This window comes from Rhamphochromis sp. 'chilingali' (genome assembly GCF_963969265.1).
Source record: "Rhamphochromis sp. 'chilingali' genome assembly, chromosome: 3".
In the NCBI taxonomy this organism is placed as follows: Eukaryota; Metazoa; Chordata; class Actinopteri; order Cichliformes; family Cichlidae; genus Rhamphochromis; species Rhamphochromis sp. 'chilingali'.
In genome coordinates this window covers 33910583-33937941 of record NC_137931.1, presented here as the reverse complement: position 1 = coordinate 33937941, position 27359 = coordinate 33910583, and the positions used below count along the sequence as shown (strand labels likewise).

Genomic DNA, 27359 nt, shown 5'->3' with positions numbered 1-27359 from the left:
TTGATGGACAGCTCACCTGGGGAGGCTCATAAGGAACCAGGACGCTCTGTCTCCCAGTGATGGTGTCCTCCACGTACTGGGCGTGGCTGTTTCCCTCCACGCGGATCAGGTGGCTCGGCGGCGCTATCTGACCTGGAAGCAACGCGAGTCGTATGGTCAAACGCCAACAACAAACAAAGACGGCCGAAGTGAAACACGAGGCGGTGGGATTTCGACTGACCGTCGTTGAATTCGCGGCTGAGCTCGTGGTTCGGGCAGCGTTTCACCACCTCGGTCACGTGTTCAGCTTTTTTGTAAACAGGCATGGCTCTGATCACGGCACCCTGGGGAGGAGTGGTGAGGACTTTGATCTGAATGGGACATGTCTTGGCGATCTGGCAGTATAACTTCTTCAGTTCGGTCGAATACTGCAAAACAAAACGAGAGAAAACACAAAAGATTACAGAAAAGTTTTGATGGGGGATTGACTTAAATTTTAAAAGCACAGATTGATCACAGAAACACCCGAGACGTGATAGTAAATGGATAAAGTCAGGGGGGAAAGGCTTTTGGAAACCTTATTTTGGTGGAAACTCTCAGATTCCTGGTGACCAGTAAAATTTAATTAAACTAATTTAGCTTAAAAATAAGTGCACAGCGGTGTTTGAAGGACTTTGGTAACACCTGCTGCCTCAGCTGTGCACTTCTGGCTCCCCTGAAGCAAAAAGGGTTAAACTGAAGACTGTGATTATGACCCACTTAAATAAACACACACAGCACTCGGCCCTACAAGTGACTATTGGCCAACCTCAAAGATGTCTCACAGACAGCCTCTGGGACTTCCGAGGAGCACCATAAAATGGACCCCTCCAGGGGCAATTAAACAGGGCTTGGCTTTCATCTCTGTTAAAGCATCTGATGGCCACTCATCACACAGAGCAGCTTCTGAAGCGCCTGGCAGGCTGGAGCTGCATTAGGCTGAGTGCAGGTGGATGACAACGACTCCGAGTGAAGGAGCGGAGGGCTAATCGCGGCAGTCGCAAAAGATTCATCAGCGACGAGCCAAAATGTGATGGTTGATCACACAAACTGGCTCAGGCTCAAGTGTGCAAGCCAGGAGTCTTGAATAATGGATGCACCTTGATCCTTGGCACTGTTAGAAGCGATAACCAGTAAAGGCATCAGAAAGACCGAGTTCTTACTAATAGGCACAACCCAACTGTGTACACAAGCCATTCAAATCACTGCTGTGCAAGCAGAGCTTTAAATCCTCTATGTGCACAGAGCTGAGGGTGGAGGGGCGGAGGGGAAATTTTCCTGTCAGTTTCATTTCTGAGTGATGAAAAGTGAACATTGTGAAAACTGCTCGGGGCTGTGTTCGGGAACAATGCAACATAAAATTGCACCTCTATTAAGTTTGCTTCCAATGAAAAGAAGCACATCCCAGGAACCGTCTGTGCTCACTTTAAATATTACACAAGCTTGGCACGGACATTTTCTGCTCTTCTCCTCAGGCGCAACCTCTCCTTTCATCAGGACAAACCTAAAAGTGCACCTCCCCGTCTCTGCCTTATGCCTGCGTTTTGCCCACTGATGCAGTCTGCTATTAAACGCAACTTTTCACATGTGCTGCTTTCCTCAAGTGACCCTCACACAGCGCTGATGCTCACTGCTGGGAAATACGAATGCAAAGCAGAAAATTTTAACAATAAAACTGCGTTTTGATTCGTGCACAAGGACACGATAGATTGACTGATGAGGGCAGTTTAAGCTCTGGGACGTGTACATCAACACGGCAACTGAACTGACTCTTCCTTAAAATCAAAGCGGCTTTCTAGCAGCTTTTAAAAAAAAAATGCCTCCAAGATGAATGGCTGTAGTTGCCCCCTCGCTCCTAACCTGATACTCCCCGTACGCCTCTGTCAGTCAGCTAAATGAGGTGGAGAAGCCAAGCAGAGAGATGGAGGAAGGGGGTCGAGGGTGTGGAAGAAGAGCAAAAGAGAAAGAGAGAGGTGGTGTGTAAAGGGTCTGCACAAATCTGAGCCTAAAGATCTAATCGCGAATGTTAGGCCAGAAACACAAAGTTTGTTTAGATGATATCCTACAGTTTCAAACACACACACATGCACACACACACACACACACACACACGAGTGGCCCACCCCAGCCCTGAAGCTACAAACTTTGAGTGCACAGCTCTGTGCTGCTGCTGTGTTTGCTCAACAGTGAGAGCAGGAGCTGCTGATTGCTGAAAGCAGCATGCGGTTAAAGCCAACACTGTTCAGGGTGGAGGACAGCCAGTTGACTGATGGGGATTCAGTGGCTCACACCGGGTGCGGCGCTCAGGTGTTAACATGTAATTATGAGCCTTTCATTGGTCACAATGTGAATTACACGGCCGAGGAACACAAGGCGCACAATGCAGAGCCGCTTAATCACAATCATTTGAAAGAAAACTTCTGCGAGTGTTTGCAGGAAACACACGTGATGCATTGTTCAGCTGGCACGGGGCAAAAGTAATAAATGACCTAAAGTGGCTGGACTTTTAAATTCTACGTGCACATCTGGAAAGCTCGGCTGGAAACCGTGCGGACACAGCACTGCAGCTTTCAAGCTACAACGAAAATGCGTCTCTGGGATAATCTGACTACGCGCAACATGCAATTTGTCCTGATACTCGGACATAGAAAGTAATTGCACACATGCAGCTAATGCACACAAACACACAGCACAGGAACACAGAGACACACACTTCCTGTGTTGCGCAGGTTGGGGCAGGCCCACAGTTGTAGCGTTCCTTTCTACCTGACAGGCGCTGCGGGCGCATGCAGAAGTCAAGTCCTGACAAACATCAGGCCTTAAACAAGCAACGTTTGGCGCCTCTGGTCTTGTCTTCTTCATACCTGACATGTCATGTCATGCCTACAGCGTCTCCCAAACCTGTTTAATTCAACAATAATCCAAAGAGTTCTTTTCCTCCCTCGCTCTACTTTTCTCTGAAACTGAAGCAAAGCACCTGCTTCTTAAATCTAAAACAGGGGGAAAAGTTGAACATTTTAGCGGACAATCTGCTCGGCCGAAGCTATCAGCACCAATCTCGACCACCCAATCTTAGGGATGACACCTGCCCCCGGGCAAGCAGCATCACGTAGCCGGTGTTGAAAGAGTCAAACATGTATCTGTCCCTCTTGGGATTTGCCAATCAAATGTCTTCAGCAGAACAACTGTAACTTCAACTTTAAAACTGAAAGCACAGCAGGTGGGAAGAGGTTTAGGGGAAAAAAAAGCAATCGAGGATTTTCTCCTTTTCTTTTCAGATGGAGAGCAGCCAAAGTTTGCTAAACATGCTTAAAATTATTTTCAAAAACTGTTTGATCTGCTTATCCTTGAAGGAAGCGTTTGAGCTGCCAGCACTTTTTTGTCGTTCCAACCTTCAATTATAACACAACAATGATTTCTGTGTTGAGAGCACTCCAACAAACTCAGTTTGGTGAGGTCTGATTTAAATTCCTCCTTTTCCCCCTGATGACAGACTAATATCTGCCTTTTATATTTATACCGCCACAGCATGAGCCTGCTTTCTGTTGCTGTAAATCACTGCTGCAGGTACTCTGTCAGAAAGCGGAAAAAAAAGGAATCTTGTAACTTAAACTGTAAAAGAAAGGGCTTTTCCGAGAAGATTATGGAGAAATCCCATAGCCCATATCATAAAAACCTTTTCAACTCTGCCTTTTTAAAAATTTTCCCCTCCACCTTTTCCCATCTGTAGCTTTCAGGGTTTGTCTCTCTGCGACGGGCGAGTCGTGACAAGCTTCTTGACACAAACAAGTCTCAGCCCCATCTCGTGAGGTGTGGGACGGGCCCGCAGATGTTCCATGGGCAAGTTGCGTCTTGCCGCCTTTCGCTAGAACACTCTTCTCTTTGAGCATTCCTCCTCCTCCTCCGGCGCAATGTGAGATGCAACCATCAAGCTTAACTCTCTCAAAAAAAGACAGAGCCCACTCCAAGAGCACAGGGTTCAGGAAAGAGGCACACGGTATTTACACAAGTATTATCTACAGGCCCTCAATCCATTACTGTAATCCCCCTGGGCTCAACAGCGTCCCAGTGATAGCCCGAACCATGGCATTCCTCTCCTTTGACTAAATATGGTGGCAGTTAATACACACCGCAAACACAACTAGTCTTTACCCTGACAACAATGGCTGCCTCCTTTAGCGGTGCAAAGAAGATGAAACTTCTCTAAACTTGTGTATTCATTTGACCCGGCGATTGTTTTTCTCTAACCGAGCGCTGGGGGAGGGAACGCCGTGCAGGCTGCAGGAGTGCCGGCAGGAAAACCGTGTGGGAGCAGTTTCTGGGAAACACTGACGTGTTGCACCTTTTGCTGTGTGCCTCATCCTAGACAGGAAGAGGTTAAGGTGTGGGTTAGGGATTAGGTGTGTCTCCATCAGAACAGTCATCAAACAGTACAGTACACAGTCCACTAAGTCCCCGTGGAAGATCCCACAGGCCTTCAAAAAGGGGGCATTAGTGGATCTATGCACAGAGCAAAGCTGCAGTGACATCTACGGTGGCTCTCTGCCATCAGTCCATCAGTCCAGCAGTTGAGCTTATTGGGCTGAGATTATGGGAGCTTTACGAAAGATCTCCTGAGATCAGGAGAGGGAGCCTCCTTTGAGATGGGAACCGACGCTGTAATCACTCTTCTTTAGAATCAGACTGGAAGCTGCAGCCAGCGAAAATGACTCTCTCTATGAGCCAATCTGGAAATCAACAAAACGATGTTCGGTGGGGAAACGCTGTAACGAATCCTCTCTGACAGGATCAACTGCATTTCAGAGTTGAGTGACATTTAACCTGGCTGCGAGGTACAAAAACAACAACGGAGCATGTGGAACCAGCCCGACCTCACAGAAAACATTACAAGCAATCAGTCACGTGCTGGTCATCATTTATTTGTGCATTATTGTTTTCAAGGCCAACTCCAGATGAGCGCTCTAAACAGGCTCTAAACTCTAAGCAGTGCAGTGCATCCACTTCCTGGCTCTTATTTATGTATGGTCAAAATCAAACTCCAATTAAAAACAGTCATTAAAAAGCAGTCTGTGTGTTTGTTTTCATGGACATAGATCGTAACAACAGGAAGTACGTGTCATGTCTGCAGTAAATAAAGGAACCAAGGAAACCTCCCCGCCTCTGTTACCACAGGGAAATAAATTGACATTTAAGTCAGACGTGTATTTTAACTTCTCAAATGGGCTCAGTTACTTGTTCCCAGTGCAATAGCTTTATATCAGCAGCACATTTGCAATCTCCACCAACACTGGTGGCCAGTTGAGGAGGATAATGATGGTGGTGCTTCAGCTCTGAAACAGGAACAGCTTAGAGTTTAGCTGTCACCGAGGGAAGTGAACAAGCTTGTTGTCGATTATGTGGTGCTGCTGATGTAAATGTCCAACTGGCTCCACAGCCTCTGTGCACAGACTGGTTATCCACAGGTGTGCAAAGTTGTTATTCTTGCTAATGTAAAAGTCATCGTAAGGAGGTGCTTTGCACAAAAGGTGATGCTAATTACTTTTTAATGGCTCTGATTTTGTAATGCTACCCATCCTTCGCTAGGAGAACAAACTTTATTTCGATTGGTTAACTGTACGAGACGATGTTGCACAACAGCACTTGTTTGTGTTTACTGCTCTCATATTTTAGCGCTCGTGCCCGTTTCTTATCCTTGTGGAGACTTTGGGCGACTGCACTTTAAAAAATAGAATTTATACAAAAAAAATGAGTTTTTAAAAATATTTTTAATGTTTTTTTAAACTCTGAACTACTAAATAAAGTTAAGTCTTTAATCAGTGCAATGATTGTAAGTAGCAATCCCTGACTTTTCCATGTTAAGCCAGACCAATCAAACCAGTCTTGCATCATGTTATGACTGTGGGACACATCGTTGGTTCCCTGCATGTGTCTACGACGGGACGACTGCGACTGGGGCGTGCCGCTCACAAACCACAGTGTGAGCCACCTCACGGTTGCACATCAGACAAACACTTTTGTTTTTGGACTGAAAATGAGAGGGATGACTGAGGCACTGTGGGAACTGGGCAAATGTGACGATCCCACACTCGGCGTGGCCAAGGAGTAAGGCGAGATCGCCCAGCACTCCCTGAGTTTGCCTGGAAGCTACAGCACGTTAAATTCGGCGCATCAATGCGCTCAGCAGGTTTTCCTCAAACGGCCCGCATTTTTGACTGTTAATTGGAAATTTTTAATAAATATGTTTCTGTATTAAGCGTTTTCTGCTCCGTTATGTAATAACTGACATGTCACAAAGTTACGTCACCCAGATTCTGTATGTGAACAGACGGGGTTTCCTTTGACGCCCACGCCGTCACTAGATGATGTGACAGCTGTCCCAAATTATGACGCAGGGACAAAAAGCCGCCGCCAATTTCGTCCGCTAGAGTGCATTAGTGCACCGACCTTGCGCCTCTGTTCCCGCATTGCCGCAGATCGCACACATTAACAACCGAGCAGGCGGGGCACTGATGCAACAGCTGTCCCTCAGCCCTGTGATGCGTAATGACAGAGCGAGAGGAGCCGGTTGAGTCTGTTTAATGAGTCGACGATGGTGACATCTAGCTGCACGGGAAAGGAGCAACGATTCAACCTGTTTACCTCTGTCATCAACAAAGCATCAGTAAACTTTACCCGACTTCTAAGGAAAAGGGACATTTCACTTGAGTGAGGTCACTGTGAGACTAATAAAGGTTTAAGCTTCTTCATTTTCACTTTAACCTGCCACACATGCAGGGCTCTGGTTTCCTGTAGAAAGTTGTTTTTGGTGCTTTGTCAAGAAGTTTTAACACTAAATGACCTACACTGTTAGCAGTTTGGTTAGCTAAAATTAACAATTCCCAGACATTTTTGTATCTAAAATGGTCGAAATATGAGAAAATAGCACATTTTCTGTCAAGTGAGACAACTCAAGCCTTACTTACTCAAGCTAACACATTTCCTATCACATGAATGAGTGCATCCATGATTTTGACAGTGTATGCACTCTTCCCCCTGTCAGTGAGAAGTTAACTTAAAAACCCTGAGGTTCAGTCCTGATGTAAAAATATCTCAGGTGACATTCTTCCCAGCCAGAAGTCAGATAAGAAGTTCATAGGTGAAAGTGTCTCTTTAACCTCCACCCCGATAAATCATCACCTCCTACAATGATGGGTTAGGCTGACAGGCAGCACATTTAAATTTATTACACAATAAAAAAATGACAAAAGCTTTCATTCTTTTGTAGCTATAAAAGTCATATCTTTATCTTGAGTGCTGATTGTTATGATGTGTAATTAAAAACATAATTTATGGAACATAAGATAAAGAAAACATGAATGCAGCCTCTGTCCAGCAGGACAGGAACGATGGGAGATGGTGTAACAGAGTCTTTCTTCTTCTTCTCCCTATTTTCCGTCTTTATACTTAAGTAAAATTCCAGCTTCCTGTATATCTTATTTAAATCAAAAAGTTCATGTGTTACTTAGTGTACTCTCTTAACCTCCAGTACTCACCTGTTGATCAGAAGTGAAGCGCAAAGTTATTCTAGTTAATGCAAACTAAACCATAAACACATTTATCTGATCAATATTACAAAATTAACTTCAATTAAATATTCGGTAAATGTTCTTAGTCCGAGTCTTTTCTCACTCTGGTCAAATTTGTGAGTTCAGCACAATTATTATTAAGAAATAAATCATATTCACTCAAATCTGTCCCACCTGCAGAGGCCTATCAGTGGGGTCTGCACGACATTAATGCGAGACCTCTTGCAGAAAAGGAAGTGGAACCCCGCTAACTTTATGCAGGACTCCACAAACACTGAGCGAACACGGGTCTTACCGTCCAGGTGGCAGACTTTGCTGTGCTGGACTGCTGGAAGGACACGTCAAAGGTGTGTGGGCCTGCGTAATCTGTGTTGGATGGGATGGCCGGTGAGGGGGAAAGGGCATCGAAGGTGGAGCTGGGCTGGGCGTAGGGCGACGGGGCGGTCACGTTGTTCTGCGCGTGGTCGTTGTTGTAGGGGCTGGTGGAGGTCGAGCCGCCGTTCTGAATGTTCTGATCCATACCATTCAGGAGCCCCAGGTTTGTGTACTGTGACTGAAGATGGAGAGGAGGGGGAGGGGGAAGAGCGACAAAGGTGTTCAGTCACAGATGCTTCAGACGAAATGTTTTGTGCAAATTTTGTAATAAAGAAATAAAAACAGTTAGCCTCATCCAAACATCAGTGATTAAGATAGAAGATTAAGACAACACATGAAATAAACACGTTCTCCCTACAAAGCCATTTCTTTTCCCACATATATTCAGACAGGACGAGTGGAATTAAAATATGTCCCCTTTAGAGAGGATGGAGAGTACTCCTGGGTGGTAGCCAGCCCCTTCTTGCTTGCTCTGCTTGCCATTCACCTCATTCCTTTCCATTTATAAACAGCACATTCCTGGAAGAGGTGCCATCGCTCGTGCTCTTTAGACGGCCATCAATCTTTCCAGGGCCTCTCGTTTATTTCGAGCACGGCTGGCCACAGCTGTCCGACTCACACCCACTGCCCTGCCAGGTGTTAGTGTTGCTCCAGATGATCAACAAAACACTAGGTTGGTAGGTTAGATAACTATTAGTCAAGGGAGTGACTTATGAATCAATGATGCCGCTTTATTACACACAGATCCATAGACACACCTGAGAGAGGTCACTGGAGTCAACCTCGGCATACCTGTGCAGCAGCGCCACAGGGGAGCGGCTGTTTGGCAGAGGAAGGGGGGCTTAAGCCCCTCAGAAACAATGACACCGGAGCTTATAAGGAGGCTGCGTGAAACAATTATGCCGGGCATGCAGGTGTTAAGAGACAAGTGTTTTGTGAATGGAGCACACACGCACGCACAGAAAGAAAGAAAGTCCTTCCTGGGGGAGCCCCTGCAGCTTTTAGTGGGGACACACACGCTCTCACACAAATGACTGATTATACGCACGTATTACAGGTCTAAGAGTGGCTCTGTGGATCTAATCAGGGGGAAAAATGGATGGTAAGAAAAACAAAGTTCTTTTTTTCCCCACCTACGCATATTTTAAAAATGAAAATAATCCCCGTTTCCCATGGGAACGAGCTCGGTGGATTTATTTCCTGTTTGTACACCGTTTTCCCGTAAATGAAGCGCGAGCGATGGTGATATCAGAGTGATTCTTTTGAACTATGGTGCAATTCCACTGAGGCACTCAGCCATTGAGAGATGACACAGCCTCCCCCAGTACCTGATGCTGGCAGCTGCTATGGTGGATCTGACAGGCACCAATTATCAATGCCAAATGATTATTCTAAAGAAAAGGCTGATGGTGGCCTCAGACCAAACATAGATAAAAGCAGAAGCATAAAGCAGACAGGCTGACGTAGACTACTTAACATTAAATACAGGGCCTGAGATAATGCTTCTCGTGGTGTAAGTGAAAATCAGGATCAAAGATGAGGATTTGAGGATAAAGCTGTAATTGACCAGATAGCGAGGTTTCACCTGAACTCATCGCGTTTTAATGTTTAATTGGCTGGAAGCAGGATATCAGCTTTTAGAAAGGGCAGCGTGAGGGACTTTCAGGCCTTCTCTTCATTTCCTTTAATCAGATCTTATTCCACTATAATACAGCCAGCATTTAATAACCACTTTAGCAGCTCTTAAAAATTCCTTCTGTTTATAGCTGACGCTGTGTTCAGGCCTCTGGGATGCCACGGCTGTGCAAAGCAGAAGCGCAGTAAATCAGCAGCAGCCTTTAATAAAGTTTACAAAAAGCTGCGCTTTCTGTTCGAGGCCTGAGAGCTCATTTCTTTGTCTGAGAGAAAATGCTGGGCTAACGCTTCAGACCAGCGGCAAAAGGACACTGTTGACCTTCACAGCGATTGCCTGAATTACCCACAACACATAGCAGGGATATTTTAAATACACGTGGCAGGGCTCATTTAGAAGTTGCTGCTGCGGAGTTGGGTTCGGCGCGTGCATGCATTCAAATCAATGCATTCCTCGCTGGGTATGCGACCAAATGAATTCACTGAATAAATATGAAATGTTAATGGTGAAAATGCTCTCTGCACTCCCGCCAAAACTCTTGTCTAAAGAGTCGGTTCGGTGCTTTTGACTCGTTTCTCATCAGTTTAATAGCGCGAGTGTCATTATCAGCAGCATCGCGAGGCAGCAGAGATTGTTTTCTTTGTGAGAACACAGATCACAGTCTCTGATAAACCCAGAAAATTCCACAGACGTAACAGCAGTCCCCTACGCGGAGCAGAAGCGCCACACTCTTTCAGCACTTATACTGACCAACTGAAAGCTCCACAGTTTCTATCTAGAGCTTCTAAAATCCTCCTGTTGCTGCTGCTTTGTGTAGCCGCAGAGCGCAAACACTGATAACGCCAAATCTTGAGAGACAGCAGGAGCCAGATCAGACCCGGCCTGAGGGGGAAAGAGCTCATTCCAGGCTCTCCGCTGACCCGCTCATCGTTGGACCAGCGTATGAGACCATCTGGGGAGGGAGACATTAAAGGCTCAACAAGGCCGAGAGGGGGGAGGTGAGGTGGGGCTGGGTGGGTGGGGGTCTATCGGCACCTCATACCTGCTGGGGTGGGCAGAGCAGGTGATTGTATCTACATCAACATACCATTAAAGCAATTACGACCCCGGACAAAACAGCAATGCCTGGCCGGCCACCATCTAATGGCTGCAGCGGCTCCCAGGAGACTGGGGACCGGGGGGAACCCGATACCCCGCACACGCACGCACTCACACTCAGACACACACACTGACCTGGACACCACTTAAAGACCCCCTGCTCAACAACTTAAAAAGACAGCGAACTGACACACCTGCTATCCGCAACCTGCAATCTGAGAATCTATCACCGCTCGGCGTTAGCTTTGGTTTGGAATTCAGTTAGTGGGAAAAAAAGAAAGAAAGAAAAAGAAATAACAGACATATATATGGAAAAGCAAAAGTACGATCCAAGGAAAAGAGCTGAGATTGAATTGTTTAACTTAGAGTTCGGGTTGTCAATCATATTTGAAAAAGAAGAAAATAAAGCTAAGATGATATGTTTGCCATCGAGCTCGGCAAACACAGATAAGGCAACAATTATGGTTTCCCTCTTAGGGTAAAATATGAATCTACAGGAACAGATTTTTTTTTCATTTTTTTTTAAAGAATATGTATCTATTAAAAACTTTTTCCTCACATTTTACTCTTTAAACTTTTGTTGTCTTTGGTTTCAACAGAACAGAAGATTTAATGGAAAGAGAAACGTGGCGCCACGTTAAATCAAAACCATTTTCAGTTTTGTCCCCCCAAATTTTCCAACTTTTACCAAGAAACAAACTCTGAGACATAGAAACAGATTAAATCCTTTCCCGCCACACACACACACACACACACACACACACACACACACACACACACACACACACACACACACACACACACACACACACACACACACACACACACACACACAGCAGCCATTTCACAAGAAGGAAATATCCAGATTTGTGTTTACATTCCCCTGCTCTCTGGACTGTCACATCTGCAGTTTATGTCTCAGTTAGACGAATACACAAATCCAATCTACGGAACGTTAAATAGTGGCATAAAATCTACGCTTCAAACTACGAGGCCTTTTTCTCTGATGTGTCCTTCACGCCAGGGAGGCTGGGGGACCAAAGAATGGAAGCGAAGGCTGATGCCCTGTTTCCCGCACTGCTCTTACCTCGTTGTAAGAAGTTGTGGTCCCCGTCTCCAGGTACAACATGTTGGCACTGAGATTGAGCAGAGCTGCTGCTGTTTGCTCCACTGGCTCCAGGATTCCACAAATCTCTTTTCCTCACTCTAAAAGGAGTGATGTGGACTACAGATGCAAAGTGGACAAGCAGAAGCTCCTATAAGAATCTATGGGATGGTCATATATACCTTGGAAGAAAAGGGGGTGGGCCTGAGGAGCTTTACCTGTCCACACCCAGAAGAAGAGGCCTTGCTCTGCAGAGAAAACTCTGCAGAGAAAACGAATGACTTTGTCGACTTGGCAGCTTTGTTTATAATGAACTGCAACCAAAATAAAGCATTTCAGACGTTTTATTAATTTTTATATGCAACGACGTGACAACGCAGAAGGCAAAGCGACAGAAAATGGAGAAAAAAGTATGTTTTTGTCTTGAATTTTCAAAAAACAGCGCTGTTCTCAGACGAATTAAAACTAAAACATTTTAAATGAGTTTTTAACAAAAAAAAGAAACGCCTCAGGTGGTTTAAAATAATTTTCCAAATTAGAAAAAAAGAGATGAGAGAGACGATTAATTCCTACAGTGCAGGCCGCTGAGTGGGAGCTGCGGTCTGGGCTCGGGACAGATACACAGTTGCTTGTTAGCATAAGAATGGCTCCCCTCTGAAGCCCCAGAGCACTCTGAATGGAGAGGCCTGCAGGAAAACAAAGGGACTCCCGTAGATTACTTGTATCTATCAGAGATGACTGCTGTAGATCTGTTTTGGAAACATGCATTGTTTCTCAGCCTGTGTAATGACGGTGGGACTGAGCCGCTCGCTCTCCTGTGACTCCAGCAGCTCCAATAAGAGTGGCCTAGTGAGTGGGATTCAATTTAATTGGGAATCATACAGTTTGTGCAGAGAAGCTTCTTACAACTGTTGGGTGATGCTGAGACATTTTTTAATGAATTGTTTTGATTAATATGAACTAAAAACATGCACAACGCAGATGTAAAAAATAAATAAATAAATAAAAATTCACAGAAAATTGACAATATAGGCTCAGATGAACATCTAAAAGAGCATGTGTGTCTTTATATAATCACATAAAATGAGAATTATTTTGACTTAAGAGGACATACTGCAGATATAATGATATTTAGATATGGCCAGCTGATCTGCTCCATGACAGAGGTAGAGGAGGAGGAGGAGGAGGCCAGTCAGCAGGGCACACATCACTCCTTTGGTGACGGGGGGATGAAAATCTTGCCCTGTGGTCAGAATGATTTGAAAGTTGTCTGAAATCTAAAGCACAACTGTGACGTGCAGTCAGTGTCTCCAATCATCAACCACACCCCGCTCAGGCCCCGGGGTTTCAGGCCTGCAGGTCAGCCTGTCACAAAAGGCAAATCAACACTTTAAAGAGCTCAAGCCAGTGGCCTCCTAAGACTCCCGGCCACAAACACGGGCCAACCTGCAGCTTCTGAGGGTGATCATTTGTTTGGCAAAACAAACTTCTAATTATGTTAAAACAACAGTGACCTGCGAAAGAGGTTAGAGTCCTCAGTTTGTGGCTAATGCAACGAAGGCAGGAGCTGAACTCCAAAACAGATCCATTTCTACAGCAACGTACTGATAAGCGTAAACATTAGATTCGTGATGGGTAACATTATGACTAAAAATGTCATGAAATAAACAGCTGGGTTCTTCAAAGACCCCAGTCGGTCACTTGAAGGTTAACTGCGTCACCTCGGCTGCTACAGCGGTGAGAAACTGAGTTGGAGCAAGCGGCGACTAAAGATCTGCAGATCCAGAGGCTCAGACAAAAGAGGCTTTGCTAAAGTTTTTCCTTTTAAAGAGGCTAGTCCTAAAGTCCGCTAGATTAGTTTAGTATCGGGTGTCGGGCTGCAGAGGCTGCAAAGGCACAGACACCTGACCTAAAACAGAGTAAGCTGCCGTCCTCACTGACAGACGCAGATGGTCGACCGAGCAGCAGAAAGCATCACTTGGGTGGCAAATCCCAAAATCCTCACAATCAACTGCCACCAAATCCTGAATCACTGAAGCTGCTTTTAGGGAAGCTAATTTATCCACAGACACATTTTATAAGTGAAAGAGAAACTGGGAACATTTTCAGCAATGATTTTTACGACCTTCACTGACCAAATGGCTGCAGAGTCACACTTTTGCACGCTAATTCAATTCTTTTATTTAAATACAAATAATCAGACAAGTGACGACACTGTAAAACAATGTGCTGGGCATCTTACCTTCATCTTTGCATTAACAGAGCAGCCGGGATGTTTTTACACCTGTTTTAGCACTGTGTCACATACATACTGGTAAGTAAAAGGGCTCAAATTCAGTGCTGCAGACTCCGTTAAAATCTAAACTTCACACACTGAGAAGATGGAAAGTATTTTAACTTTTCAACTTCACCTGCAACCACGGAAACCCACTTTTAGTTTTAGTTTCCGAGCTGAAGCTTCTGGAGGTTCAAGTACTGAACGCCTCAAGGTCCATGTGCGGGTCAAGCATGAGCCCCGAGTATTCGCACTCTTTGGTCGGGTTTAAATGTGTAACCTGTTCTTTTTGAGTTTTCCGTGTGAATCTATTTAAATGTTTCTGTAAAGCACTTTGCATCTGTTTCAAAAGTGTTCTTTTTCTATATTTATACGCTCTGTCGAGTCCTGGTTCAAAATGGGCCTACTGGAGTTGATCTTTATTACCTACTTTAACAGAAATCTCTCCGTTGTGCTATTTCTGACAATCTGATAAAGAAAAACGCTCATTTTGTTTGCATATATGAAACAGTTAAAATCATTTTGGAGAATGCCAAAAATGTTTCTACTCAGGAAAAACTCTGGCACTAGAAAATGAAATGTAGATCACGGCTCTGAAAACATGATCACTCGCACGGCCCGCTTTTCAATATCCTCCAGTATCACCAACAATGAGCACAGAGACTCAGCCGCTTATTTCAAACAGAATCGCTGCTTTTTCATTTATCTGATCACCACAGACGCCGTGCAGAAGGAAACTGTGAAACACAAAAGAACCTTTTTTTAGCTCCTAATTGAATTTCAAAGTTTCTTTTACTGAATAAAAACATATAAACTAGTTAAAGATTTTAAACCACTGAGCAGTAAAACCCTGTTTTTTCTGCCCCAGCTCTCACAATACTGCTGAAAAACCTGGTTTCAAACATGATATTTCTTAAAATAATATCCATAACAGGTTTTTCCTGCTGGCATCCCTGAAGAGCCTCTAACTTTTCCTCTTAAGAAAATCACCTGGACTGGAAAAATATTCTTCACACCCTTGTTTATAAAAAAAAAAAAAAAAGCACATCTTTATGAGATATGCACAGACTTCAGTTAAGCCTGTGTCCTCACCACATCTGGACCAGCCACACTCGAGTGCACAGTCGGCTCTAAAGTCTCATTCTGAGACAGATAAAATATTATCAAACAGTAGAAAACATTATTACTGAAAGATGTTTTCACCTGGTCACAACCTGCATGTTTTTTTGTTGAACCCGGCACCATATGAAACTGCGGCGTAAAAACACAGCTCACCATGACCAACAAAGAAAGTAACAGGGGCCCCACATCCCCACATCTAAACTCTGACTTCTTACCAAATCAACAGTCATTCAAGTGGACCGTGGCAAGCAACCGTTCTTTGGTCTTCACCTTTAAGTGCTGGAGGCAAACTGGTGGAGCATTAAAACAAAATAAAGGAGCGCTTTATGGCTGTCTACTTCATGCACCAGTTTGCTTCGGATTAAATAAAGTGTGATGTCCTGACGAATAAAGTTTGACGCCAAGCCTCTCGCTGCTTAGAAAGAGAAAAAAAAATAACGTTGGGAGGTAAAGGCTGGAGGAAAGGGCTCAAACGCTGTGGTAACAAGCGCACCACATGTGCTAAAGTCTGCATTAAAAAGCATTAATTTCAGCTCTGTTAAATGTGGGAAACAAAAGAGAAAACCCCTCATCTGCACAAACACTGAACACAGGGGCACTCACGCCGAGACACACAGTAGGTGAGGGGAAAAAAATCCAAACACAAACATGTAATTAGATCTCGAAGGAGCCTCGTGTTGATTGAGCTACTCCTCTGTAAAGTTGTTTAAACTCTAACCTGCGACTGAAAAGCACCTCGGTGCCTCTGCTCGACAACTGCATCTTCCACGCACAGCTGATCACAGCTTTATCTGGCTGTAAAATCAGCTGTTTGGGGTAGGATATAGCGTTTCTCCTGCCACGATCCCCGCTACATTCCTTCATGTTATTCTACCCTCTCCTTCCCCCTTCGTTGCCACCCCACCTCCACAACCTTTACATGGAGAAGACACGTACTGATAGATGAGACCTGGGACCTCTACAACAGAGGCAGGTGCTGCGTTAAATTGTTGCCCTGCAGCTACAGTGCAAAAAAAAAGAAAGAAAGAAAGAAAAAAAAAGTAGAATAAAAAGGAATTTCACATTAAACGTAAAGCCCACACAATACAAATAAGTCCCCCGGGGCACTAAACAGTAAGCTGCATTCTAATGACTCATGAAAGAGGCACACCTCCACATGGGTGGAAGAGGAAGGGGGGCAAGTTGAGGGTGGGTTCGCCCACCGCAGCTTTTCATCAAAACAGAGGTATGACTCTGTAATAACGGCTGGGGCTTGGTGATTGGCAAGCAGCCACCGGAGCGAGCTTTTAGCCCACAGCGATGCTGCCAGATCTGCTGCTGTGCCAATCGCTGCACCACGCCCCTCTCTGGTGCACAAAGTGGAAAGTGGGTGGTGGGGGTAGAGCCGTTAATCATCAGTTCAAGAGAGCACAGGCCCCCTTGGGGGATGCGCAGTGTAACGTTACTCAGCTCCCCGAACAAAATTTTTATTTGCTATTTTTTTCCCGCCCTGGCTGGACAACGGCATTCCTGCACTGGGAGGGGAGCGTGCACATCATCGCTGAGCAGCAGAGCTGACAAGGACATGCCCCGTGCTACAGGTCAAACATGGATTTACAAACCTGTGTTTTAACTCAGCGTTTTCTCTGTGAGACGCAGAGAAGACCGAGGTGAAAAGATGGGTGAAACTGACACAACTGAGCTGAACTTTGTTTAACTAAAACTCAGCCCCGATCGTTTCTTTCACCAAAAAATATGGTGAGGTGTGGGATGTGAACTTTTTGGGGCTTCTAAAGTGGGGCATACCAGAAAAAGTTTGAAAACCACTGATCTAGAGCAAGAGAGATGATTTAGGAATGAGTTTCCTTGTTAAAGCCTTCACACACTATCCCCCATCAGTGCAGGCTGGATGTGCAATGAAAGCGTCGCTGCTAAGGATGCCATCATTGCACAAATGTAAAGAAAAATACCAGAACCGGCTGCGTAGCTGCAAAGAAGCATGAGAAATATGGAAGATACAACAAAAATTGAGATCATTCCTTAATTTTTCATAGTAAAACTAAGTAAGAGTGTACATGAAAAACCTAGAAATGGGAAAAATGGGAGTAGAAACACTTTATAGTTGTCACATATAAACACTGTAAATAAAAACGGCAGCATTCACCTGTATGCATATGCTGGTATAATCATCAGAGCCAACAGCCAATCATGTGTCGAACGTGTTTCCGGCCCTGACATCTCCTGCATTGAGGTTTTTATCTTTTTATCTTCTCGTTTTTTTTTTTTCCTTTTTAAAAACAGACCCAACCCCCAAGGAAACTATTCAGTGCTCAGCTTTTTATCAGCACTGCTTATACGCAGCACATCTTTAAGCTCAGTTTCTAGAAACGCACAATGTCCTGGACACCCAGTATTTATTTATTTAGTATTTTAGTATTTATATCTTGGGCCTACTAAGAGTTTAACGAGGACAATAAGCTTGGTATCAGGACTTTTCATACTGAAGAATATAAACCACAAAGACGTGGATGGACCATCTTAGAGGTTCTCTTGTCTGATGCTACGTTAGTTTTCGGCATTTTCTTCCTGCCTGACTGTGTTCGTCTCTGCCCATCAGAGACCCTCGATAGAACCTTTTATTGATAACGGTTCAACCCTCATGATCCATCTTTTCTTTGCTAAATGTGACTATATCAGCCTAACTGTAGCTCTGTGGCAAACCAGCAGGTAGCAAATCATTACACCTGAACTAGCCTGACTTCACCAATCTTCTTTTTAAATCTTCTTCTCATGGATGCTGGACTTCTTACAGAGCTTTGATTAGCAGTTAGCTGATTGTGTTGATGCCTGAAAAGCGTACAGCCAAGCAGCTGCAGAGAAGCAGTACTTGCAAAGGTGGGTTTCACACGTTTCCTGATATAAAATTCTTCTATAATTTTCCTTCCACTGCAGCTGCGTCTTGTTATATGTGGTGAAACTGGAAAAATCAGACTATCTGTACTAAGATGTTGCAAGCTTGAACTCCTTCTGTGTCCAAATAGGGATGCGTCATGTGACAGTGACAGGCGCGCGCTACCATCAACTCACTACCTGCCTCAGAGGAGCCACCCAGGTCAAGCACAGCTCAGGCTAAATCAGATAAAATCGCCAGCTTACAGACAACATCTCAGGAAAAAACAGACCTTTCTTCACCGGTGTGTGGAACCACTCTGCACCACCTTCTCTTAACCTTCCCAGGGAAATTCCATTGGTAATTTGAAAGGAGGTTCTGTGTTTTACAACATATGTAATTTACACTGTGAATCCAATCAACTCAGAATGAAAGTGATAGCATACAGCTCATAAATGATGAAAAATGCACAAAATAATTAGCTACCGAGATAATGGTGAGTCATTTAAGGAGAACCATGGTTTTCCGCTTTGGGGCATGAGATGAAGGCCTTGGAATTTACTGGTTAAAAAATAATAGCCCTCAAAAATAAATATTTGATTGTTTCTGTGAGTATTGAACCAAAAAACAGGCAGTAAAACTGGTTATTTAGTTTACTGGTTGCACTGTGCATTATTAAATAATGGGCTCAAACAATCCTGAGCACGTCATAGGTTACTTGTATTGTTCCTTTTATAAATTATTTGTTCTCAGGCAGCAGAATTTAAAGTAAATCATTTATTTTCCCACTGAAACCTCACATGTACTTACAGAAAGCGGTTCATCCGGCTCACGCATGGTTATGCAGTCCATGCTGATCTGAATGGTGTTTCCTGCCGACCCGTCGGCCGGACTGTCGCTGAAGTTCAGCTCGATGGGCTGGACTGAATGAATGGCAGATCTGAAACAGCAACAATACAGATTAATGGGTCGTTCCATGTAAAATAAACCAAATCTGAGAAACGTTTCTATACACCCCCCCTCAGAATCTGCTGATTTTTATTTACAGGGATTTCAATGAATTTATTGACCCATCATACTATGAATATTTTTAGCTTTTGGAGTACACAGTGATTGTTTTTAACTTGTGCTACATTTTCTAGAATTCTTGAGCCTTCATAACTTACAGTCCAGGAGATATTCACATTAAATATTAAACCCATTTAAGCTCTGTTAAGAACTGATTTCAAATCAATTTTGGACCCACTCCAAGAGTCCAAATCTAAATTCTTGTTTATAGCAGTGTGTAGCTGCGTGCATCGGTGTGAATAAACTGTCTGTAACGCAGAGGAACAGAATCGATTACTGGCATGCCGGATGTTTTATCCGTTTTCTGATAAATCACTGGCGCAGACTTCAAAAAATGAATTCTGGGTAAACTTTCAAGGTTCACCATGTCGTTAGCGTGTGGGATAGTTTGGCTAGATTGTGGTGTGGGCGTGAAATTGATCAGGCTTATGTGTCTCTCTCCCTCCTCTCTCTCATCTGTCCTGTGATTTCATGCTGTGATACATGTAAAATTATTACTCTGGGAGAAAGTTAGGGTTAGCAGCAGAAGCTCTCTGACTTTTGTTCTTGCACCGGTGCCCTCTGCCTCTCTGCAAAGTCTCACTGTTTGCTCACCCAGTGAACAGAGCAGAGACAGACAGAGCTAACAGAAGACAAGGGGGAGAGAGGAAAGTGAGACTTTTTTTTTTTTTACTTAAGTCGACCTATAGCTCAGGAAATATGACACAGGAATAAAACTGACACATACAAAAGGAATTCAGGATGTTAGCTATTGACTGAAATATATAAGAGCTACACTGACCCAGCTCACAGGGACAAATGAGCCACCAGAGAACAAGACTTTAAAATACAACTGTAAATTAATTCTTTTACAAGTTAACTGTATATTTATACAATTAATAACAGAGTCCTTAATAATGTTGATGTTATTATTGACAAATAAATGAATATTGAAACTAATTTGTTTCCAGATATGAACATTTTTAGAAAAAGTACACTGCTAAAAAAACCCCGTAAATGAACAATTTTTAATCAGAATACAGAATCAAGTCAGTTAAACTTGAAATTGATATAATATCAGTATAGAAGTTATACTGACAGAATACTGATCTGGTCAGTTAAGTAGCAGAGTAGCAGAGCATAAATAAAACTGAATTAAATTAAATTAAATTGAACAATAGGCACACTACAGGGGCAACCATTCCAAAATAGGAATGGTTTTACAGGTGAAGCCCACTGACATTTTTTTCCTCCACATCTTTTCTGATGGTTTTTTTCCACTAGTTTTGCATTTGGCTAGGGTCAGTATCACTGCTGGTAGCAGGAGGCGCAGTGTGCAGTGTGTCTTCGGGTCCTCTTGGTGCACTACAGTGCTGAACCTCATGCGGTACAATATAGGCAGCTTTTGGAGAACGAAGGAATTGATACCATCGACCAGGCTCATCTGACCTAAATCCAGTAGAACACCTCTGGGACTTTATGTGATGATCCATCCAATGCTGTCAGGCTGCACCAGACTGTCCTGGAGCTCATTGATGACCTGGACCAGATCTGAGATTAGATTTCCCAGGACATCATCCGTCGATGCGAAGCACGCGGTTGTCATAAAAACTACCGAGTACCATTCGGAGTTTTCAGCAAAATTGTGTATAGTTGCCTGCATGGAAGTGCAGCTGGTAAATGAAGTCAACATACACTGCAGTTCCTCTAATGTCCACTCGAGGCTCCGTCGGTGAGTTAGTCCCTATGGACGCCCATGTTAAAAAGTCCAACATTACAGTAGAAACTTGCAGTCTGAGTCCATAATGAATCTGAGGGGGTGAATTTTTTCTTATAAATTATCCACGGATGTGGCCACTTTGAAAGAGTTAATGAACTGGACTGCTTTTGCTGCCTTTACTGACAAGAAATTATGTCCTGCTTGGTGAAATTCTAGTATTTTAGTAGCCTCTTAATTAGTGCTTATTAGAGGGTATCTATGTATCTCTCCCACATTCTTACAGTTTATTTGTGCAGTTTGTTACTGTTAGCTTTACATCCTGTCCAAATACAATCACTTCTGATTTAAAAAACAAAACAAAACAAAACAATGGGGGGTTATCCTAACCCAAAAACAAGTGAGTGACGTCACGGTGGCTAAGTCCACCTTTTACCCACTGGCTGAAAATAACGTTGTTGTGTCCATAGGCAAGTTTTACACAGGGGCATAAACATGGATAAATTCAAATCTAGAAAAAAAGAGAAACTAAAGTGTGAGGATAACTGCTGCAAGTGAGAAGGAAGTCAGGCAAAGAAGCTGACATGGTTTATAATTTCCACATAAAAGAAGAAAAAAAATCCCCAAAGTGAAAACTAACGCACAAATATCTAAAATATGTGCATAGATGAATATTTCACTATGGCCTTTTTTTTTCCTTGTTTTGTTGTTTTTGGCAGTATTCACTTACTGGTCGAGCATATCAAACAGCTGGTTGAACACATCTTGGCTGAACAAGTCAGTTGTCTGTGCTGCCTGATTCTGGGACATGGTGGTGAGGAATGAGCCCTCTCTCCAGGACAGACGAGCTGAAGGGTCCCTGAGTCTGCAGAAAGACACCATCAATCAGCTGTAATCATTTTATTACACCCATTCCTGCTCACTTACAGCTGCCATTTCTGAAAAACTATTTTAAAGGGAAGCGTTTTATAGTTGCAAAGTCAGCGAACATAAAAGCTGATGTGCTGTGCTAAGATGTGGCCACCCAGCCAGTGGAGATAAAGGAGGAGGAGGAGGAGTCCTGCTGGCAGCCATTCATGAAGAGCACTTCCATTGTGAAGAAGTCAGCCTACATAATGTTGAATATTTGTACTACACATAATGGTGATTATGTACCATTCAGACAGAGGCACTTTGACCTGCTGCCTTGAAACATTACACCTGCTTCAGAGCTCTGCCCGCCATTGTTCCTGCTGAAGTGGCGCACGCTGCAGTCTGAGACAGGCGGAATTCCCCCCAACGTCTATATGATAGCACCGCTAAAACTTGTGGTATGCGTACAGCTGGGCGAGCTCGGGAGGGAGGCCGATGGGGCGGCCATAATCTGAAGCTGGCACTATTTTAGGTTTTGGAATTCCCCAACGCTGTGATGAATGATATTAATACCTGTCTTACAAACACAGGCATATCTAATGAAGCAAATAATTTCACGTATGCAGGAGGCTCATATGAGGGAGCGCTGAGAGCTGAGATGAATTTATTTTGCAAAGCTCAAGAATTATTATGGGTAAGATGTCACAGATTAGGGCCTACATATTAATCATGCCCAGACACATTTAATAGAGTAAAGTTAGATGTTTCTGCAACATTAGGACCACGACAAAGCTTGGATTGATCATAAATTACAGCGGCTTGCAAGGAAGCTGTATTTCAGCTCGCCTTGTATAAAAAGCTGCATGTATATCAGACCTGCACAATAATTAAACTGACACGATATGCAGCAAACCGAAACTCCAAAATGCTTCAGTGAAATCGTTCATCTGACCTCTTTCACCTGAAATGTAACGTAAATAATTTAATAAAGCCAGAAAAGAATTTAATAAATGTCTCAAGGTCAGTCGATCCGCTGCAAAAATAGCACGCACCCCTTTAAACCAGTCTACTAACAAGGACGGTTCCTCACACAGCTGCGTTTTTGTGATTTTTGTTTTAAACTTGTAACCAACCTAAATATATAAGTTTTTGGGGAAGCCTGTAAGCCATTCGTGGCATCTGACCTTAACATAAGATTTGAAAACTAAAACTACATTTTGGGACTTTTAAAACTTTTCGCATCCTATGTCGGATAGTTTTCGGTAACGATTTGCCCTTTCAGCAGCAGAGCGCCTCCAGCACGCTGTGCCCCTCTGTACAATATTTAAGTGATGGTGTTACGAAGTAAGGAACCATATACACTACGTGAGGAAAGTCAGCCAAAATAATGTTGCTAAATGCGATGATGATGAGAAAAAAAGTACTCAAGTATGTGGCAACTTTGTGTGGCTATAAAACACATTTGGGAAGGAAAACTACAAACTGTTAATAAAACAATATAGAAAGTGTTTTTCAGGTGTTCACACAGCTATAGTTGACATCTGCATTAATAGTCTATAACCTAATTTATTGCCTCTAATTGGACATTCTGTGCTCTTTTAAGGAAGCAGAATTATTTTGAGTCAAGCTGAAAAGTTCAAAATGTATTTAGAGTTTATTCAGAGGGGTAATACTTATCATTATTATGATGAGGAAAGCAGACAGAGCTCAATCTACAAATAACAATAAATATACAACTATTCAAATCTTTATGAAAAGTCACAGGGCTCTTTAAATAGATATACACATATTGTTATTTATATGCATACACATGGGTTTATGATCCAGAGCATATATGAAAATGCTCAAGCAAATCCAGCAGATTTTTCTTCTCTGCTTTTTTTGCTATTAATTTGTTAATTTTTAATTTCATTGTATGTACTCTTACTTTATGTAAAAAGTCACAGTGTGCATAGTTGCCATCTAGATCCTAAATTTATGTTACACTGCTAACACAGACCCCACACACACCAACTGGACCCCACTGAACAGACAAATTTAATATATTTACATGTTTTACAGTTTTTAAAAGTCTTTTTGTTTATGATTTGTGTTTAAATTGTAATGAAAATATAAATATATATTTTTTAAAGATATGAATGTTAAAAAGAATAAAGCATACTGTATATCTCTCTCTGACTGGCTAAATATTGTCAACTACTCACATGTGAGTGCAACCTAGCACATTTACAAAATAAGTTCACCGCAAATCGAATGCATTTGATTTTTATATATAACAAAAACCTAAAATATGAGTTTTGCAGAACTCAAACTGACCAGTGGTTTACAGCTGTACACTCTCAAATTGGCAGCTGTTGAAAATGTTTGAGAGCAAATGTGATGTTACATTAACGTTTCGTTAATGTAAAAATGAAAATGAAAACTGCTACAAACTTGTATGCAATAAGCCCCACCCAAACCAACTGCAACACAGATATCCTCCTTTTACATGAATGCATGAGTAAGAATATCTAAGAGTGCACCTCGTTGACTGCCGTCAGCCTACAGACACTAAGATGACATTTACTGATGGCAGCGATTGTTTATCTGTTGTGTCACATCAATTTTGTGCAGGCTAAATGTTTAAAGATCGCTAGATAAAGAGCATAAAGACTTTCTAAAGATTCATCTATGGCCATAATGAAGGTACCAATAAATCCATGTTTGCAATTACAGTGTAAAATCCTTTCAGTTCATCCAGACTAACAGTCTAAGGATAAAACGTGTAAAAGTATAACACTAAATACCTTCAGTACTTCCATAACAAATTTTTAAGGCATTATTTGACAATATGCTGTTAGTACCTTTGCTTAAGAACTCATTCCTGCTAAAGACTAAGCATTAAGTCACAGAAGGAATTAAACTGACGACAGATAGATGCCAAGATTTATTTGTTTTTTAAATCTACGAATTAAAAAAAAATTAATCAACTTATTTGTGCATATTGTTGTACAGCCAACAGAAAACATGTGACATCGACATCCGAGTTATTAATATTTTTCACAGTAATTCATAATATAATATAAACTGCTTTAAAAATGCAGAATTTGCCCCAGAATAAGGTTTTAAATGCTTATTTTTTTATACTATTTTTGCAATTGCAACATCGTCCCATACATTTAAATTCAGGATTTTATACGGTTTCTTCAGAAGCACTGAAGATTAAAGAGCAAAAAATAAATAAATAAATAATTTGTAAAGAATAATAGTAAAATAAATTGTGATATTCTTGAAATGATCCATTATGTTAGGGCTTACTGATTCATAAAAGCCATCTCTTCATCCTTATCAACATGTTGCTTTGTTATGAATACATCCAAATCACAGCAGTATCTCTTCAGAGTAGATGTCAAAATAGTGATTGATTTATTTTTATTATTTTTTTCACTTTGAACAGCGCCAACACGCTTTTGTAGGAAAGCATTTACAGCAGTACACAAATCAAAACCTGGTGGCTTAGCTGCCTGCACAAGAGCACACGAGGAGTTTGAAGGAAACGTGCCAAAGAGGGGAAAAAAAAATCACAAAGGATGACTTTAAAAAAAAACAAAAAAAACAGGTAAATGGCAGGTAGAGCAGGTGAGTTGTCATCTGTGTTCAAGGAGAAAGGATTTAGGTGTGGTCATCCATGTGACCTGTGCCTCACATTAACTCCATTTCATTCTTTAATTTTCTTTTAAAATACAGAAGAACTAGTTTAACTGACATCCCATTAACTTGTCCAAAAGACTTTTGAGCTTTGCTTCTTGGTATTGTCTGATCACCAGTCAGCATCCAGAACTAAAGCTGTTTATCAGGTTCTGCGTGTACAGCCATCCAAGCCTATAAATACACTAAAACAGTTTAATGGAAGAATAAAATAGAAGATCTGCAGCCTAACCCTGCTGATGTCCTGCACTACTTTGTGCTTAAGAAAATAATTTTCATTGTTGTAATAAGGCACACATGTCCACGTTCAAATGCATACCACATAAATGCAATATTCTATCTTTTTTCATCATCATTTCAAAGCAGTTTTATTTTATTAACGAAGTTTCAAGATGGGCTTTGTCCCTTTTCTGGCTGCATTTTGTCTGCGTTTGGGTGTCTGGTTACTCTGAGAGGTTTTCGGTTAGCCCGAGGCAAAGGCTGTTCAGCATCCACTTAAACACAGTGCAGCGCCTCCAGACGAGACTGGGGCAGAGGTCAGCACTAAACAGGGATGGCTATTGTCTCTTGGCAGGTTGTGCACACCGACCGATGAAAATGCAATCAAAACAAACAGCCCAGCCGATCGGGGTCCTTCTCCAGTGTCATTATTAATCACTTTTCAAAGGCCTAAGACCTTCTCCCCCTCATCCGTCAGCCGAGGCTGGAAAAGGGACACGAGTGAAAAACAATAGAAAGCCCCAGAGTTTCTCCTCCTTTTATTTTGATCATCTGGTGCAAGAGGGAAGGTAAGGCGTAGAAGGCAAAGGATACAAGACAGGTGGAGGGATTTACAGGCCAAGGAAGATACTTTTCATCCCTTTTCAAAAACAGTTACATTGTTTTCAAATTTGTGCCACAGCCAGAACGGTCAAAAATGTCATCAAGCAAAACAGAAAAACTAAAAAAAAAATTACAAATGTAACTGTTAAACTCAACTACAAGAGTGCTGTGATGGTAAATTTAAAGGGGCAAAAAGCACACAGAACACATCCAATCTGCAAAGAATTTAAAGAATTTAAATATTTTAGAATGAGAGAAGAAACACTCATGTAGGTAGTTTTGGTGCAAAACATGTGCAATTATCAAAGCCTATAGAGCTACAGTACTAGCACATGCACTCCCATTGAGGTTCAAAAATCTCCAGAAGAGGACCTCCAGATGTCATGTAATCTGCCTGCCTTCAGCCCTGATTGCCCTTTACACATGCATTGCTGCCATAAGTATGCTGCCCTTATAAATATATCAGGACCGAGCAGCAGCAGCTGAGGATCCAGGCAGACACAACTGTTCTCAGGCCGTTTTGGACCTCCAGACAGCGTGAACTGCAGCGCGGGTCAAACAGGAGCAGGGAGATTCCCAGCCAGCAAGTCCTACATCATTCTTTTAAACTTAATGTAAGGCTCATTATGAAGGAGTATAGCTACACTTCGAATCCACGCAACACATATTGTTTAACTAATTAGGCAAAAAAACATGACCTCAATACAGTCTACCCTATAAGTACGTGTGAGTATAGGTCATCAATTTCAACAACCTTTAGGTACTTACCGCCGAAAGGGAAACTCAGGGTAATACTGCACAGCTGTGTAAGGTGAATTCATGTTGTCATGCCAGAGTTCACTTTGCTGAAAGCTTCAGAATGATCAGCTTGTCATAAATGGATCAATAGCTGTGTTTGAGCTATGAGAATCAATTAAAGTACAATAAAAAAAAAATACAGTTAAAAACACAACCAGGCCTGGATTAAAGTGCCGGAGGGTACAGTGCAGAGTGCAGAAAGTTTGAGAGATGTTTTGAATTTAGGTATTTTTTCTTAGGCTACCCAAAATAGGCGGGGCTTGTGCCTTCTTTCTGACCAATCCCCTGCTCCAGCTGTACAAGATATCACTCACTCTCAGTTGCTAGGATATAGATATCAAGCAACTACATTTGACCCCAACACACAAACACCCAC

General features: G+C 42.6%; 1 protein-coding gene across 5 annotated transcripts in view; it reads right to left on the bottom strand.

Moving 5' to 3' along the window:
* The window catches only part of tp63 (tumor protein p63), a 34322-nt gene extending 7301 nt beyond the window's left edge, over positions 1-27021 (bottom strand). For 3 of the 5 annotated variants that reach the window (XM_080878268.1, XM_080878269.1, XM_080878272.1), the window contains exons 1-6: positions 26954-27021; positions 21555-21689; positions 18871-19000; positions 7879-8136; positions 221-407; positions 17-132 (exon numbers count right to left, since the gene is read on the bottom strand). In XM_080878268.1, the coding sequence (XP_080734394.1) occupies positions 17-132; positions 221-407; positions 7879-8136; positions 18871-19000; positions 21555-21689; positions 26954-27006 (879 nt within the window). In that variant the 5' untranslated portion in view covers positions 27007-27021. Of the gene's footprint in view, positions 1-16; positions 133-220; positions 408-7878; positions 8137-11776; positions 11954-18870; positions 19001-21554; positions 21690-26953 lie in introns of those variants that run through there. The other 2 variants (XM_080878270.1, XM_080878271.1) reach the window with 1 other exon arrangement.
* Positions 27022-27359: the final 338 nt, after the last annotated feature.